This window comes from Balaenoptera acutorostrata, chromosome 4, assembly GCF_949987535.1.
Source record: "Balaenoptera acutorostrata chromosome 4, mBalAcu1.1, whole genome shotgun sequence".
Lineage (NCBI taxonomy): Eukaryota > Metazoa > Chordata > Mammalia > Artiodactyla > Balaenopteridae > Balaenoptera > Balaenoptera acutorostrata.
The window spans coordinates 24,844,298-24,858,899 of record NC_080067.1 but is presented as its reverse complement, the minus strand read 5'-3'; the positions used below and the strand labels follow the sequence as shown (position 1 = coordinate 24,858,899).

Genomic DNA, 14,602 nt, shown 5'->3' with positions numbered 1-14,602 from the left:
TGGTGGTGCAGTGGTAAGAATCTGCCTGCCAATGCAGGGGACACGGGTTCAAGCCCTGGTCTGGGAAGATCCCACATGCCGTAAAGCAACTAAGCCCATGTGCCGCAACTACTGAGCCTGCACGCTAGAGCCCAAGAGCCACGACTACCGAGCCTGCGTGCCACAACTACAGAAGCCCGTGTGCCTAGAGCCCGTGCTCCGCAACAAAGAGAAGCCACCGCAACGAGAAGCCTGTGCACCGCAACGAAGAGTAGCCCCCACTCGCCGCAACTAGAGAAAGCCCACACGCAGCAATGAAGACCCAACGCAACCGAAAATAAATAAAAATAAAAATAAAATTTTTTTTAAAAAGATCATTTTTTAAACCTCAGTAGAATGGCTGACATATAATAAATGCTGAATAAAACAATTTAATTATACTAAGATTGTTTTAATTTTATAACAGCTTTTATCTTCAGGAAGGAACTGCCACAAATATTTTACTTACTATTAAGACAGAACTTTACCTAAACATATATGAGTATTTTCCATTTACTCCTGAAATGAAAGACCAAGCATTAAAGGAATTTCATGGAACATTTAGATAGGTCCGTTTTATGTTGCCAAGGGGGTGGTCTACTTGAGTGGTTTTTTCCTCTAGAATGCCTGAAATCAAAGGAAAATATTAAGGTGACTAATATTTAAAGTTCCATTTTCGGTGTATCTTTTTTTCTCTAAAAATGAAGTACACAAGTATTCTGCCCCCTGGAGGACTATAACAGTAGCTTCCTACCAACCACAGCCCTGGCTATTGGGCAGCACAGATACCGCGAGTTCTACGGGGCGGAGCCTTGGAGGGGGCGGAGCTTAGCGTGACATTCTGCGACTAGGATTCCACTGGCTTCACCTGCAACATCTTTCGCTGTCTGTTGCGTAGACGAATCGGCGTGAGGAGCTGAAGATTCGAAGGCGCCAGGCCCAGCCCAGCGCCAGACGCCGATCCCCTAGAAGCCTGAACTGTAGGACCCCGGGGAGGCGGCCCCGGAGCTCCGAGGACTCGTCCCGTATCGCGCCGTCCTGCCGTCCCCGCATCGCGCCGCCCCGCCCCGGCTTGCCTCAGCCGTCGTCGTCGAAACCCGTCACAGCGTGCAGGATAGAGAGCCTCCTCGCCCTCTGCCAGGCCCCGGGAGTGCTGTCCGTCGGTCGAGGTGATGGGCAGCCGGCCCCGCAGCCCCAGTGCCTACCCTGCGGACTGGTGGGGACCGGAGACCGAAGGACCCGGCCCCGCCAAGCGCCGCCGAACGGAGGAGCCCGCGGGCCCTGAGTCCGAGTCCGAGGCGGCGCCCAGCCTGGACAACCTGACGGGACCTCCGGCCGCGGACGCGCTCACTTCCGTAATGGTTCTGCCCGCCGGCTGTGCCCTGCACCTGCCCCTAGATGACGTCGACGTGCTGCTGGAGCCCGAGCCCACGTCCGTGCTGCAAGTGTCTCTCGGAGATCACGTCCTCATGCTGGTCCCCGAGGCCCTCCTGGGCTCGGGCGTGGAAGGCCCGTGGGTACAGGGCCTGGAACGGGCCGCTTTCCTGAGCGCTCCCGGGGAGTACATGGCCCTGGAGCCGGGAGTCTTCGGCGCAGCTGTCCCAGAGACGGCCTGCCAAGAAGAGGCCAACGAGGAGGACGCGGACGCGGAGTTCCTGCCGTCTGGGATGGATGCTGAAGCCGGCTCTGTCGCTGGGCTCCGCAGCCCCACCGCAAGGGTGTCGGGCCCCGGCGCGCAGGGCTTTGTCGCAGAGCCCTGGCCTCGGGCGCCCAACCCCAGTCCAGAGAGAGGCTCTCCTCACCACGACGACAACCTGGACTTGCACCTTCCGGAGCCCTTCCCCGACTCACCACTCCAACCTCTACCTCCCTCTCCGAGTCCGGGTCCTCACGAGCGCCCCCAACGCCCTCATGGTCCTGCGCGCAAGGCCCGGAGATGTCTGTTCCCGGAATGAACTGCACCCCTGTACACAAACACACAAATTCTGGCTACCATCCTGGAGGCCCAATGGATTTCCCAGCGTCTTTTACACTGAATGTCCTACAACCTGGAAATTAAGCATCTCGTGTGCCAACAACTCCTTTTTCCCTCCAGACTGGCTATAGTAGCAGGAGAAGACGTCAGGAAAAGAAAGCAGACTCTAGACCTCATCTTTCAAATGGGAAATCTGCCCAGGGATACCGGACAATGTGTTTTCAGACGTCTGGACTTCTTTACAAGATCATTCTCAGGCCTATCCATTCCCCGCTCATTTGCATCAGTAATTTTCTCTCAAATTCTACTCTCTCCAGCACCATACCCTTGCTACCCTATTTCTCCCCAAACCAAGAAATAACTGGATTTCTCATGTTATATGTTTTCCCGTGAATTTATAAAGATTTTTAGCCATGGCTTTTCTCTTTCCTGGTGTTTTGAGCTGCTCTCCTGGAAAATTGCAAAATAGTATGATGGTTACTATACATAATTGTATGATGTTTGTTCATAGCTTCCTCTTAACCTGAGGAAGTTCTCTTCCAGTCAAGTTCACTTTTCATTATGAATAAATGTTGGATTTTATCAGATGTTTTCAGCATGTATTAGGATATGCACTTCTTCTTTAAATCTGTTCCTCTGGTTATTTTGACTCACAGACTGATGTAAAATGTTTGCATTCCTGCTATTCCACATTATTCATACCTTTTAAATTCTACCCTGAGTTTTTTCTTTTGTAAATCAAACCTCTAACTTTTAAAACATTAATTTAGGGGCTTCCCTGGTGCCGAAGTGGTTAAGAATCTGCCTGCTAATGCAGGGGACATGGGTTCGAGCCCTGGTCCGGGAAGATCCCACATGCCGTGGAGCAACTAAGCCCATGAGCCACAACTGAAGCCCACGTACCTAGAGCCCATGCTTCGCAACCAGAGAAGCCACTGCAATGAGAAGCCCACGCACCACAACAAAGAGTAGCCCCCGCTCACCGCAACTAGAGAAAGCCCGTGCGCAGCAACGAAGACCCAATGCAGCCAAAAATAAATAAATAAAAATTTTAAAAAATAAAACATTAATTAATTACCATATTTGTTTCACATTTTTATAAAAGAAATAAAATCTACTGGTAAAGCTGAAAACAAGACGGTTTCAGCTTTTTTAAACATCAATACTATTTATATTCACCAACATGCTTTATCATTTCCTCTCTACCTTTTTATTCTTATATTCCACTCTCAAAGTCTAGCCTCAATTTTCTTCTTGCTGAAGAATATACTTTAATAGTTCTTTCCACTATACCCTATGTGTAGTAAATTATCTTGGTTTTGTAAATCTCAACATGTTTTTGTGTAGTACACTCTCTTAGTCTTGTATATCTGAAAATGTTTTATTATATATTCATTCCTAATTCAAAGTGTTATTTAAGTACTTTAAAGACATTACTCCATTGTTCTGCCATTTTTTATTGTTGTTGCAGGCAAGAGGTCTCTGCCAATCAAGTTGTTATTCCTTTCATATTTGATTCAGCTGTTCATTAGCACATTTTTTAATTTTATTTTTTATTGAAGTATAGTTGATTTACATTGTTGTGTTAGTTTCTGATGTACAGCAAAGTTATATATTCTTTTCCATATTCTTTTACATGGTTATGGTTTATTACAGGATATTGAATATAGTTCCCTGTGCTATACAGTAGGACCTTGTTGTTTATCTGCTTTACATTGAATACATAATAGTTTTGTATCTGCTAATCCCAAATTCCTAATTTATCTCTCCCCCACCCTCTTTCCCCTTTGGTAAGCATAATATTGTTTTCTATGTCTGTGAGTCTATTCCTGTTTTGTAAATAAGTTCATTTGTATCATATTTTAGATTCCACATATAAGTGATATCATATGATATTTGTCTTTCTTTGACTTACTTCACTTAGTATGATAATCTCTAGGTCCATCCATGTTGCTGCAAATGGCATCATTTCATTCTCTTTTATGGCTGAGTAGTATTCCATTGTATAGGTATGCCACATCTTTTTATCCATTCATCTGTAGATAGACATTTAGGTTGCTTCCATGTCTTGGCTATTTTATTCTTTTTTTTCATTTATTTTTTTTTTTTTTTGGCTGTGTTGGGTTTTGTTGCTGCACGTGGGCTTTCTCTAGTTGCAGCAAGCTGGGGCTACTCTTCGTTGCAGTGCGCGGGCTTCTCATTGCGGTGGCTTCTCTTGTTGCAGAGCACGGGCTCTAGGCGTGCGGGCTTCAGTAGTTGTGGCATGTGGGCTCAGCAGCTGTGGCTCGCGGGCTCTAGGCGCGTGGGCTTCAGTAGTTGTGGTACACGGGCTTAGTTGCTTGGCGGCATGTGGGGTCTTCCCAGCCCAGGGCTCAAACCCATGTCCCCTGCACTGGCAGGCAGATTCTTAACCACTGCGCCACCAAGGAAGTCACCAGCTGGCTATTTTAAATAGCACTACTATGAACATTGGGGTGCATGTATCTTTTCAAATTAGAGTTTTCTCTGGATATTTGCCCAGGAGTGGGACTGCTGGACCATATAGCAACTGTTTTTAGTTTTTTAAGGAATCTCCATACTGTTCTCCATAATGGCTGCACCAATTTACATTCCCCTCAACACTGTAGGAGAGTTCCCTTTTCTCCACACCCTCTCCAGCATTTATTATATGTGGACTTTTTAATGATGGTCATTCTGACCAGTGTGAGGTGATACCTCATTGTAGTTTTGATTTGCATTTGTCTAGTAATTAGTGATGTTGAACATCTTTTCATGTGCTTTTTGGCCTTCTGTATGTCTTCTTTGGAGAAATGTCTGTTTAGGTCTTCTGCCCATTTTTTGATTGGGTTCTTTGGGTTTTTGTTATAGAGTTATATAACCTGTTTGTATATTTTGGAAATTAAGCCCTTGTCAGTGACATCAGTTGCAAATATTTTCCCCCATCCATAGGCTGTCTTTTCATTTTGTTTATGGTTTCTTTTGCTGTGCAAAAGCTTATAAGTTTGATTAGGTCCCATTTGTTTATTTTTGCTTTTATTTCTATTGCCTTGGGAGACTGACCTATGAAAACACTGCTACGATTTTTGTCAGAGAATATTTTGTCTATGTTCTCTTCTAGGAGTTTTATGGTGTCATGTCTTATATTTAAGTCTCTAAGCCATTTTGAGTTTATTTTTGTGTATGGTGTGAGGGACTGTTCTAATATCACTGATTTACATGCAGCTGTCCAGCTTTCCCAACATCACTGCTGCAGAGACTGTCTTTCTCTGTTGTATATGCTTGCCTCCTTTGTCAAAGACTGACTGTAGGTGTGTGGGTTTACTTCTGGGCTCTCTATCCTGTTCCATTGATCCATATGTCTGTTTTTGTGCCAATACCACGCTATTATGATTACTGTAGCTTTGTAGTATTGTCTGAAGAAGGCGATTATGCCTCCAACTTTGTTCTTTTTCCTCAGGATTGCTTTGGCAATTCTGGGTTTTTTATGGTTCCATATAAATTTTAGGATTATTTGTTCTAGTTCTGTGAAAAATGTCATGGGTAATTTGATAGGGCTCGCATTAAATCTGTACATTGCCTTGGGTAGTATGGCCATTTTACAATATTGATTCTTCCAATCCAAGAGCATGGGATATCTTTCCATTTCTTTGAATCATCTTCAATGTCCTTTATCAGTGTTCTATAGTTCTCAGCATATAAGTCTTTAACCCCCTTGGTCAGGCTTATTCCTAAGTATTTTTTGACATTTTAGCATATTTTAAAATGTTTCTTTTCCTTTGGCATCCTACAGTTTTACTGTAACATCTCTAGGGGTAGATTCTATTTTTATTTGGCTCGATGGATTTGGTTAACTATCAATATGGGAAATTATCTCTTGCCTGAAATCCCACAAAATCTTAGGCTCTATCTCTTGTAATAACACACATCCTCATGTCTGGAAATCCAATCACATAAATAATGGCACTGCTCAATCAATCTCCCATGACTCTTAACATCTTAATATCATGTGCTGTATGCCTTATCAATTCCAGCTTTCTATTTTTTAATCCAATTAATTAATCCTTTAATCAAGTTTCTTCTGTTTATACTTCTACAGAATGTATTTATTTCAAAGAATTTTTTTCAAGATTTTACTTCCTTATTCTTGTTTCAAAACTTCCCCACTTAGTATTATAAACTCCTATTTTTGTTTCATGGATAGTATTCCATCCTTTATGTTTTGAAATTTTTTAAACATTAATTAATGGCTCCCTTAATTCAATTTCCTCACAAGTAAAATCTCCTATTCTTTGTTCTTTCATCACTTTGGATTGCCCCCATGTGCTTGGTAATTTCATTGGTGGGTGCATTTTGAGTGAGAATTCATCTTCTTCATCTCACAGTTATAATTTTTTATAATTTCCATTTCCTAGTGGAAGACAACTCAGAGCCAAGGCATTTGGAACTCTAGAAAGTCACAGGTCTAATCCCCAAGCAATTACATGTCACAAATCACAACTGGCCATTCACAGTTTCCATCTGTCTTTCCTGATCAACCACAGGTACAACCTTGAAATAGTGGTCACTGCCTCTTCAACCTCTGATGATTGGCAATGGGCTGATTTTGAGCCCCCTCAAAAGAACAGAAATCCCAGCTGCCATTATATATTTTAGTCTCAGTGCCCCAAATACATCAAAATATCAGCTGTCTGTTCAGAGATTGGATTTTCTACTCTGTCTCTGGTCCCTGCAAGCTTGTGTCTTTCTTTTCAAAGTAGATGTCTATATTTAATATGCTTTAATATTTCCTATCATTGCTCTCTGCCTCCAGTAGAAGGAATCCCCTGTACTACCATCTCATCCACAATTCCCACCACAATTCAACAATCCCTCCTCCTTACCCCCATAACCTAGCAATTAATCAGACACAAGTCCCAGCCTAATTATCTGATTATTATGAAGAGGGAAGATGGCCCCGTTTGCAAAATTATACCTTCTATTGCAAGAGCCTCATAATCTACATTAGAAATAACTGAGGGTACTCATTTTTAGCAACATGTGAACCAAATAGTACAAAATATCCTCAAGAACAACACTCTTGAAACTGATGGATAAAAATTATTTTAAAGGCATATCACAGCTAGTAAAAATGTAAGAGAAATCTTCCAAGGTCAAAAATGATGACATATCACAAACCCAGACAGGAAAGTGTATGCTAAAACAAGAAGGTACATGGGGATACCTAACCTTCTATGACGACTTAGAGCTTTGGTTTTAACGGCCCATTTATGAGGGAGCAAATAAAAGTCAGGGTCACATAGCCCTGAAAAAAATCCCAGGCTTCCAGAAAATACCTCCAATAGGTAATCTAACAAGCAAAAGAAAAAAAAAAAAACCTCATAAAACAAAAGGAGATGGGACATAAATGTATCTGTCTCAGCCTTGGCTCCAGGTAGAATTGAACAGAATAGGGGGTAGGTGACAGTTCAGTTCAAGATATTCTCTGGTAGATATTCCTGGCAAAAGTAAAACAAATTTTCTCTGAGAATACAGCTTATACTCAGGGCTAAGTACCTTCTCAGAGATGACCTTCCAGTGATTCTAAACTCATAATCCAAAATCAGAGAACACATAAGGGAAGAAACCACCATAAGTAAGAAAAAATGAGAAATATTCAAAACAAGGAAAAGGTAAATCAGTCCCTCAAATGATTGAAATTGATGAATTATCATATATAAAATATCTTAAAATAAAATTAATATGATTTGAAGACACAAAAGAGGGCAACATAAGTGTAGCTAAGAAAAAAATATCAAAAGATATGGCAACTTTAAAAGGGAACTAAAGAAAATTTCTGGGGATTAAATTTGTGAACATGGAAGTGAGAAATACAATGAATGGGTTAAACAACAGTTTAGACAGAATTGAAAATAGATGGAAACACTGAACTAGAGAAGTCATCCATAAAGCTTTTGCACAGTAAAGGAAATCATAAATGAAATGAAAAGACAACCCACAAAATGGGAGAAAATATTTGCAAACGATGCGACTGACAAGGGATTAATCTGCAAAATATACAAACAGCTCATGCAGCTCAATACCAATAAAACAAACAACCCAATCAAAAATTGGGCAGAAGAACTAAATAAACATTTCTCCAAAGAAGAAATAAATATGGCCAAAAAGCACATGAGGGACTTCCCTGGTGGAGCAGTGGTTAAGAATCGCCTGCCAATGCAGGGGACACGGGTTCGATCCCTGGTCCGGGAAGATCCCACATGCTGCGGAGCAACTAAGCCCCTGGGCCACAACTACTGAGCCTGCACTCTAGAGCCCATGAGCCACAACTACTGAGCCTGCGCTCTAGAGCCCAGGAGCCACAACTAGTGAGCCCGCATGCCACAACTACTGAAGGCTGCACGCCTAGAGCCCGTGCTCTGCCAACAAGAGAAGCCACTGCAATGAGAAGCCCACGCACTGCAGTGAAGAGTAGCCCCCACTCTCCACAACTAGAGAAAGCCCGTGAGCAGCAATGAAGACCCATCACAGCCATAAATAAATAAATAAATAAATCTATATTTTTTTAAAAAACACATGAAAAGATGCTCAACATCGCTAAATATTAGAGAAATGCAAATCAAAACTTCAGTGAGGTATCACCTCACACCAGTCAGAATGGCCATCATTTAAAAGTCTACAAATAATAATTGCTGGAGAGGGTGTGGTGAAAAGGGAACCCTCCTACACTGTTGGTGGGAATGTAAGCTGGTGCAGCCACTATGGAAAACAGTATGGAGGTTCCTTAAAAAAACTAAAAATAGAACTACCACATGATCCAGCAATCCCACTCCTGGGCATATATCTGGATAAAACTCTAATTCAAAAAGATACATGCGCCCCAGTGTTCATTGCAGCACTATTTACAATAGCCAAGACACAGAAGCAACCTAAATATCCATCGACAGAGGGATGGATAAAGAAGATGTGATACGTATATAAAATGGAATATTACTCAGCCATAAAAAAAAGAAATAATGTCATTTGCAGCAACGTGGATGGACCTAGAGAATATCATACTAAGTGAAGTAAGTCACACAGAGAAAGACAAATATCATATGATATCACTTATAAGTGGAATCTAAAAAGATGATACTTATTTACAAAACAGAAACAGACTCACAGACTTTGAAAACAAACTTATGGTTACCAAAGGGGAAAGGTGGGGGGAGGGATAAATTAGGAGTTTGGGATTAACATATACACATTACTATATATAAAATAGATAATCAGCAAGGACCTACTGTATAGCACAGGGAAGTCTACTCAATATTCTGCAATAACCTATATGGGAAAAGAATCTGAAAAAGAATGGATATATGTATATGTATAACTGAACCACATTGCTGTTACACTGGAAACTAACACAACATTGTAAATCAACTATACCCCAATATAAAATAAAAATTTAAAAAAAAAAGAAAATGGAAACACTGAGCTAGAGAAATCATCCATAAAGCTCAGGAGGTTAAAAACATGTAAAATATGAAAGGGAGACTAAGAGACATTATCAGAGAGGGAGTAGTTCTACTACATGACTGTTGTAGATAGAGAGGGAGAACACTGAAAGCACAGGAAGTAGCTTTATTCACAGAAATAATGAATGAGAAATTCTCCAGATGTGATGACAGAAAAAAATCAGTCACTCATTCATTCAACAAACATGCATTAAGTGCCTACTATGTACCAGGCACCTTGCCAAACTCCAGGAGTACAGCCAAGAACAAAATAGTTAAAAATCACTGCCTTCATGGAGTACAATAATTCACACAAGAAGTAACGGTGCCTTACATTAAAGTAATAGGAAGAGGAGTGATATGAAGTGGCATGTAGTTGGATACATTCTGAAGACAGCGAAAACAGAATTTCCTCATGCAAGAGGTGAGAGAGATTCTAGGATAACTTGAGGGTTTGGGACATGGGCAAACAAAATGGAATTGTTATTTTCTGAAATTGGAAAGACCTGAGGGTAGTATATATAGAAAAAATATGTTCAATTTTGGACATATGTCATGTGAAGTGCCTGTTACATATTCAGTGGAGATGTTTACTAGGAAGTGAGAGATGGGAGTCTAGAATGCAGGGGAGTTGTATAAGATACAGATACACCAGTGTTCTGTAAGAACTACCTAATGTGCATTTTGAAATCACCAAGAATTATGACAGCATCAAGAGAGAGCAACAGAGGGACTTCCCTGGTGGTGCAGTAGTTAAGACTCCATGCTCCCAATGCAGCGGGCCTGGGTTCGATCCCTGGTCAGGGAACCAGATCCCACATGCATGCCACAACTAAGAGTTTGCATGCCACAACTAAGGAGCCCACAAGCAGCAACTAAGACCTGGCACAACCAAATAACAATAGAGAGAGAGAGTGACAGAAAGCCAAGAGTAAAAAACATTTAAGGAGTGAGGGAGAGGGGTCCTAGAGTTGGAAAGAGGGTAGAGGACTACACCAAGACAGATTAGACGGTGGTTATACTCTGACGATGTGAAATTCAGGAATAATGGAGATATGAATGGGAAACATCAATGAGGAGCAAGAATAACAAACACTGTACCTCCAGCCATGGGTACTAGGGGTATGTGAGAGAAAATAGCCTCCAAACATACACTGTACCTCCAGCCTTGGGTACTAGGGGTATGTGAGAGAAAATAGCCTCCAAACATACACTGTGCCTCCAGCCATGGGTACTAGGGGTATGTGAGAGAAAACAGCTTCCACTTGAGAAGCCTCCAGGGAAAAAAGGGAACTCAGAAGAAGCAGGTTTCAGTTTTAAAAAGAAAGTTAAAGGGAATATCAGGGAAGTTGAAGAGTTTTTAGTTTTGTGATTGACTATGAGTTCCAGAAGGCAGAATGAAAAGGAGAAAGATATGAGGTAGTGAGAAAAGGCCATGTACTGAGGATTTGAAGATTTTTAATCTGAGATATTAGGGATGAACAGTTTCCTCCAATGAACAGGAGTAAAAGGCATGATGAAATTAGTCTTCATGATCCTATGGCAGGTAGAGGTGGCAAGACTTTCAGCATGGAAGAAAGGGAAAAGAAGCCTATTTGCAAGAATATACATAGTTCTGGGACATAGTATAGTGTCCTCATTCAGGAAGCACAACAACTTTCAAGATTGATAAATTTTTTAAAATACACACTTAGACAGACTATTATAAGCCCACAAAACACCAAATCGAAAGAGAATACTTTTTATAAGCAGAAAGAAAAGACAACTACAATAAAAAGGCAATTCAGTTAGACAACTAACTGACTTCTCAGAAACAACAATGGAAGACAGTAAACAGTGGAATAATAGCAGTACTGCTAGAAAACAAGTGTTTTGACCAGGAATTCTTTGCTTAATAAATCCATTTGCCAAAAATGGTCATAAACAAAGACTTTGTCAACTAAAAAACTTATTATGGGGGCTTCCCTAGTGGTGCAGTGGTTAAGAATCTGCCTGCCAATGCAGGGGACACGGGTTCGAGCCCTGGTCTGAGAAGATCCCACATGCTGCGGAGCCGGTGCGCCACAACTACTGAAGCCCACGTGCCACAACTACTGCGCATGTGCTCTAGAGCCCGCGAGCCACAACTACTGAGCCCACGTGCCACAACTACTGAAGCCCACGCGCCTAGAGCCCATGCTCTGCAACAAGAAAAGCCACCGCAATGAGAAGCCCACGCACCACAACAAAGAGTAGCCCCTGCTCACCACAACTAGAGAAAGCCCGCATGCAGCAACTAAGACCCAAAGCAGCCAAAAATAAATAAATAAATTTTTTAAAAGAACAAACTTATTATGAAAGTATACTAATTTAATTAGTATTGTATTAATTATTATATGTTAAATATTTTGCAAACTTAATGTATTAAAAGTATTAATTGTGTGAAATTGCTTCTGGTTAGACAATTAAATCAGTGCATCATAATAGATGAAAAACATATCCACACGTAAACAAAAAAGTATGTAACCCAGGAAATGATGCAGTTCAAAGAGAAAAGATTTTTTTTTTGGCCATGCTGCGCAGCTTGTGGGAACTTAGTTCCCCAACCAGGGATCAAACTCATATCCCCTGCAGTGGAAGCACAGAGTCTTAACCAACAGACTGCCAGGCAAGTCCCAGGAAAGCACTTTTCAATAAAAGCATTGGGTCAACAGGTTTTGCACAATAAGGAAAAAATTGAAATTGAATCACTGTCTCATCCATAGAAAACAATCATTTTTAAATCCGGATTTGGATAAAGAGTTTAAATTTTGAAAAGCGAAGATTTAAATATTCGGAAGATATAAAAATTATCTTGGAATAGGGGGTATTTCTTAAACAATACACAAAAATTACAAAGCATAGAGAACAAAACTAATACATTTGAAACTATATTAAAGTTAAGAAATTCTGTTTATCAAAAGGCACTATAAAGAATGTGAATACAAACAAGCCACAAAATGGGAAAAGATAATTTCAACACACATAAATATAAAAGAAGTTCCAAAATTCAGTAACATCCAAAAATGGGCAAAAGACATAAACACATCCTACACAGATGTTACACAAGTGGCCAATACATATGAAAACATGATCAGCCTTATGAGTAATCAGAGAAATACAGTATAAATAAATGATGAGATACCATTAGATTGGAAAATGCTTAGAAATCTAACCATACTAAGTGTTGGCAAGGATGTGGTGGAAAGGGAACACTTACCCACCGCTCACAGAAATATAAATTAGGACAACTATTTAAGAAAGCAGTCTGGCTTTATCTCCTATTGTTACGGTGCCACACACTACTACCCAGCAATTCCACATCTAGGTTTTTTGCCATAAGCATATAGGTAAAATGTCAAAGATCTCTGTTTTAAAGTTAAACATGTCTGTATTTAATTCCCAAGTCCAACACAAACCAGGTGTTTAATTTTGTAAAATTTCCTTCTCTCCTCTGACCTTCACTAATGAGAAGTGAATAAACTAACTTTTTAAACACTCATTATAACACGTCAGAGAGCAAGTTTAAAGACAAAGTCTAACTTCGTGATAAAATTTCCATACTGTTATTAATAATTACCACATACTGGTCTCCAAAAACAACAACAAAAACTGCAATCAGTCCATTGCATTTGAATATTTTCAAGTTTTTTTACCGAAGAAAAATTACATTTCTAATTTGTCTCCTGGGTGAAAAGAATTTCAAGAACCATGTGGGTGGGGTTGGGAAGGAGTGACTGGTGATGGGATAAAGGCTTTTCATAGCCTCACGGAAAATCTTAGAAGACATTAGACATAAGCTACTTCTAAAAGTAAGCAAGCAGTTGATGAGATTGTATTTTGGATATTTTCCCAAGAATAAAAGTAATAAAGGCTACTGGGCCGCATACGGGCATCAAAGGAGTATTACGCTACACTTTCGTTTAAAAAAAAAAAAAAACTCTCCCGCTACTGCATTGCACTAACGCTGATCCGATCCTATCTCTGGCAGAAGGCGGGGCTTACACTGAGACTTCCCGGCAGCCGCAGGTCACATGACATCCCATGTTGTTAATCATCCAGCGCGCATAGGGGTCAGCGTGAAGAGCTGAAGATTGCAATGCCCGAGGCCCAACCCAGCTGCAGACGCGGCTCTGCTAGAAACCTGGACTGCGGTACTCTCGGGAGGTGACCCCAGAGCTCCGAGGACTCGACCCGCATCGCGCCGTCCTGCACCCCATCCGGCCCGCCCCGGCTTGCCTCACCTGTCATCACAGCGTACAGGACCGAGTGCCTCCTCGCCCTCTGCCAGGCCCTGGGACCGCCGCCCACAGGTCCGTCGGTCAAGGTGATGGGCAGCCGGCCCCGCAGCCCCATTGCCTACCCTGCGGACTGGTGGCGGCTGCAGCCCGGAGGACCTGGCCCCGGTAAGCGCCATCGAACGGAGGAACCGGAAGCTGAGGCGGCGCCCAACCTGGACAACATGCCTGAGCCCCTGGCCAAGGGCGCGCTAACCTCCATGGTGGTCCTGCCCGCCGGCTGTGCCCTGCACCTGCCCCTGGACCACGTCGATGTGCTGCTGGAGCCCGAGCCCACGTCCGTGCTGCAAGTGTCTCTCGGAGATCACGTCCTCATGCTGGTCCCCGAGGCCCTCCTGGGCTCGGGCGTGGAAGGCCCGTGGGTACAGGGCCTGGAACGGGCCGCTTTCCTGAGCGCTCCCGGGGAGTACATGGCCCTGGAGCCGGGAGTCTTCGGCGCAGCTGTCCCAGAGATCGCCTGCCAAGAAGAGGGCAACAAGGAGGACGCGGACGCCGAGTTCCTGCCGCCTGGGATGGACGCTGAAGCCGGCTACGTCGCTGGGCTCCGCAGCCCCGCATCAAGGGTGTCGGGCCCCGGCGCGCAGGGCTTCCTCCCAGAGCTCTGGCCTCGGGCGCCCAACCCCAGTCCAGAGAGAGGCTCTCCTCACCACGACGCCAACCTGGACTTGCACCTTCCGGAGCCCTTCCCCGACCCACCACTCCAACCTCTACCTCCCTCTCCGAGTCCGGGTCCTCACGAGCGCCCCCAACGCCCTCATGGTCCTCTGCTCAAGGGCGGGAAATGCCTGATCCCGGAATGA

The 14,602-nt window shown here is 42.8% G+C and overlaps 2 protein-coding genes across 2 annotated transcripts; both read left to right on the top strand.

Annotated features, from left to right (window-relative positions):
- The first annotated feature begins 1,190 nt into the window (after positions 1-1,190).
- On the top strand, positions 1,191-1,973 carry LOC103004274 (proline-rich protein 23C-like). The gene has a single exon (XM_007170383.2). The coding sequence runs from the start codon at positions 1,191-1,193 to the stop codon at positions 1,971-1,973; it is 783 nt and encodes a 260-aa protein (XP_007170445.2).
- An 11,861-nt stretch (positions 1,974-13,834) lies between these two features.
- LOC103004558 (proline-rich protein 23C-like) lies at positions 13,835-14,602 on the top strand. The gene has a single exon (XM_007170384.2). The coding sequence runs from the start codon at positions 13,835-13,837 to the stop codon at positions 14,600-14,602; it is 768 nt and encodes a 255-aa protein (XP_007170446.2).

Coding starts and splice junctions, on each gene's coding strand:
- LOC103004558 (XM_007170384.2), top strand. CDS start 13,835: ATGGGCAGCCGGCCCCGCAGCCCCATTGCCTACCCTGCGGACTGGTGG.
- LOC103004274 (XM_007170383.2), top strand. CDS start 1,191: ATGGGCAGCCGGCCCCGCAGCCCCAGTGCCTACCCTGCGGACTGGTGG.